At 49.7% G+C, this 1,912-nt stretch overlaps 1 protein-coding gene across 1 annotated transcript; it reads left to right on the top strand.

Annotated features, from left to right (window-relative positions):
- Positions 1–495: 495 nt before the first annotated feature.
- Positions 496–1,510, top strand: LOC107686949 (uncharacterized). Its single transcript, XM_016484075.1, has 2 exons — positions 496–1,242; positions 1,292–1,510. The coding sequence occupies exons 1-2, from the start codon at positions 841–843 to the stop codon at positions 1,508–1,510; spliced, it is 621 nt and encodes a 206-aa protein (XP_016339561.1). The 5' UTR covers positions 496–840.
- The last annotated feature ends 402 nt before the right edge of the window (positions 1,511–1,912 follow it).

Here is a 1,912-nt window from a genome sequence, read left to right as displayed (position 1 = left end):
TTTCATCAGGTTTCTCTACCCCCTCTTCTCTCTCACTTTACCACTCACTTATTTAAATTTAGTTTAAACAGTGTTTGAATTCAAATTTAAAGTTAATTTCTGTATTCTAGCCATTTTTGTTCACCTATAGGTAACACTCCCTCTAGTGCTTAGTTGGTGAAGTGACAGTTGCCTCCACGGCGGATCGCAGTGAGCTGCCACGGGATCCAGACTGAATCACCTCAATCCATCACTAAGCCTAGCCCATTAGAATACTGACCCATTCAGCTAGAGAAACCCCAAAATCAGGTTGCTCCTCAATCTTTAAGGTAATTAGCCGCTCCTGCTATCCAAGCAAGGCTGCCACACTAGATGTTATGACCCAGCAGCACCCTCTACTCGGTAGGCCCTGTCATAACCCCTAACAGCAGTAAAAGGCTTAAACCTGCTCTCTCCTCTATCTCTCTCTGTGTTTTGATTTGTTGGCTTATTTGTTTTTCATTTTGTTATGTTTTGTTTGCCTAGAGACCGAACCTTTGAGAATCATCAGGGAAGGCTGAGTAATAGATTGACGACCCAAGCTGCCAAAGTCTTTAGACGATCACGCTGTCAACAATCTTAGTTAGATCCTTTCCGGTGCCCCCCCAACACCTTGCCATTCACGGCCGAGATAACAGGTGTCTGGTCTACACTCCGCAAACTGTTTGTACTCCTCAAACAGACCGTGCATAGAACATATAATTACTATAATTGCAGCCTGCTAACACTGTAAGGACTTGCATTGGCCTTTTCGTGCTGTCCCTCTCTCCCTCTCTCCCTCTCTCTCTCTCTCTCCCTCTCTCTCTTCACCAGTGAGCCAGCATGTCTCGATCATCCAGCCCTGATGCCCACTGGGATCGACTAGAGTCCTGGCTGAGTGCCATAACTGGTACCCTCCTGTCTGAAGCAGCTGGCAGCCTGCAGCACCTGAGCCGGGAACAGCTCGACGACAACCTTAGCGCCCTGATGTCACACGATCCAACACAGGACTACAGCCACAAAGATCTCACCAAGATCATCGGGCCCCTCGCCCACAACCTCCTCGCTCAGGCAAAGCTGGGAGAAGCAAGCATCTCCCGCATGGAACAGGAAGCAGCAGCGCTGAAGCTCCAGGCTGAGGAGGCTCAGAGAAACCTGGTGCTTGCTCAAAGTCAACTGGACCAGCTAACGTCGGAGACTCAGCACCAGCACAGGACGGCGGATGAAAAGGACCCAGAGCTGCAGGAGGAAGTAGAGAGACTAGACAGCGGATGAAAAGGACCCAGAGCTGTAGGAGGAAGTAGAGAGACTCCAGAAAGCCTTAACTGATCTCCGTGTAGACACAGCACGCCGAGAGCAGTGGGAAAAGGACACCAGAGAGGACCTAAGTGAAAAACTCCAGCAAGCCGAGGCTCTCCTGATGAGACCAGAGACTGAACTCAAAGAGAGAGACGCCAGGGCCAAGGCCTGCGAAGGGTCAAAGTGGATTACCAGCAACTGCAGCAGGCTTTGATTAAGGAGTTCTCTGACCCAGAGTCAGAGCAAGGACTGATTACTGCCATGGACCTTAAACAGGGCAGACAGGAAACCACACAGGCTTACTACAACAGGCTCAGACAGGCCTACTTCGGAGCACGGAACGAGCCAGGAATGGAACAGGATTTCAACTTCAAAATTCTGTTCCTCCTCATCGAAAGGGGGGTGGCCAAAAAACTCTACCTGGCCATCAGATTGGAAAATGAGGTGAGACTGGAGGCCCTGGTGGACACTGGAGCTGACTCAAGTCAACTTTTTGACAGGCTTCAAAGTGAAGCCAAGGGACAGAATCAAACTCTTAAGTATCAGAGGTGTGTGCTGAATGTGCAATCCTACAGCCAAAATGAGGTCCAACTTGAACAGGTAGCTCCAATTCACC

The sequence above is a fragment of the Sinocyclocheilus anshuiensis genome, unplaced genomic scaffold (genome assembly GCF_001515605.1).
Source record: "Sinocyclocheilus anshuiensis isolate Anshui unplaced genomic scaffold, SAMN03320099.WGS_v1.1 scaffold1841, whole genome shotgun sequence".
Classification (NCBI taxonomy): Eukaryota; Metazoa; Chordata; class Actinopteri; order Cypriniformes; family Cyprinidae; genus Sinocyclocheilus; species Sinocyclocheilus anshuiensis.
This window is presented reverse-complemented; position numbering and strand designations above follow the sequence as displayed.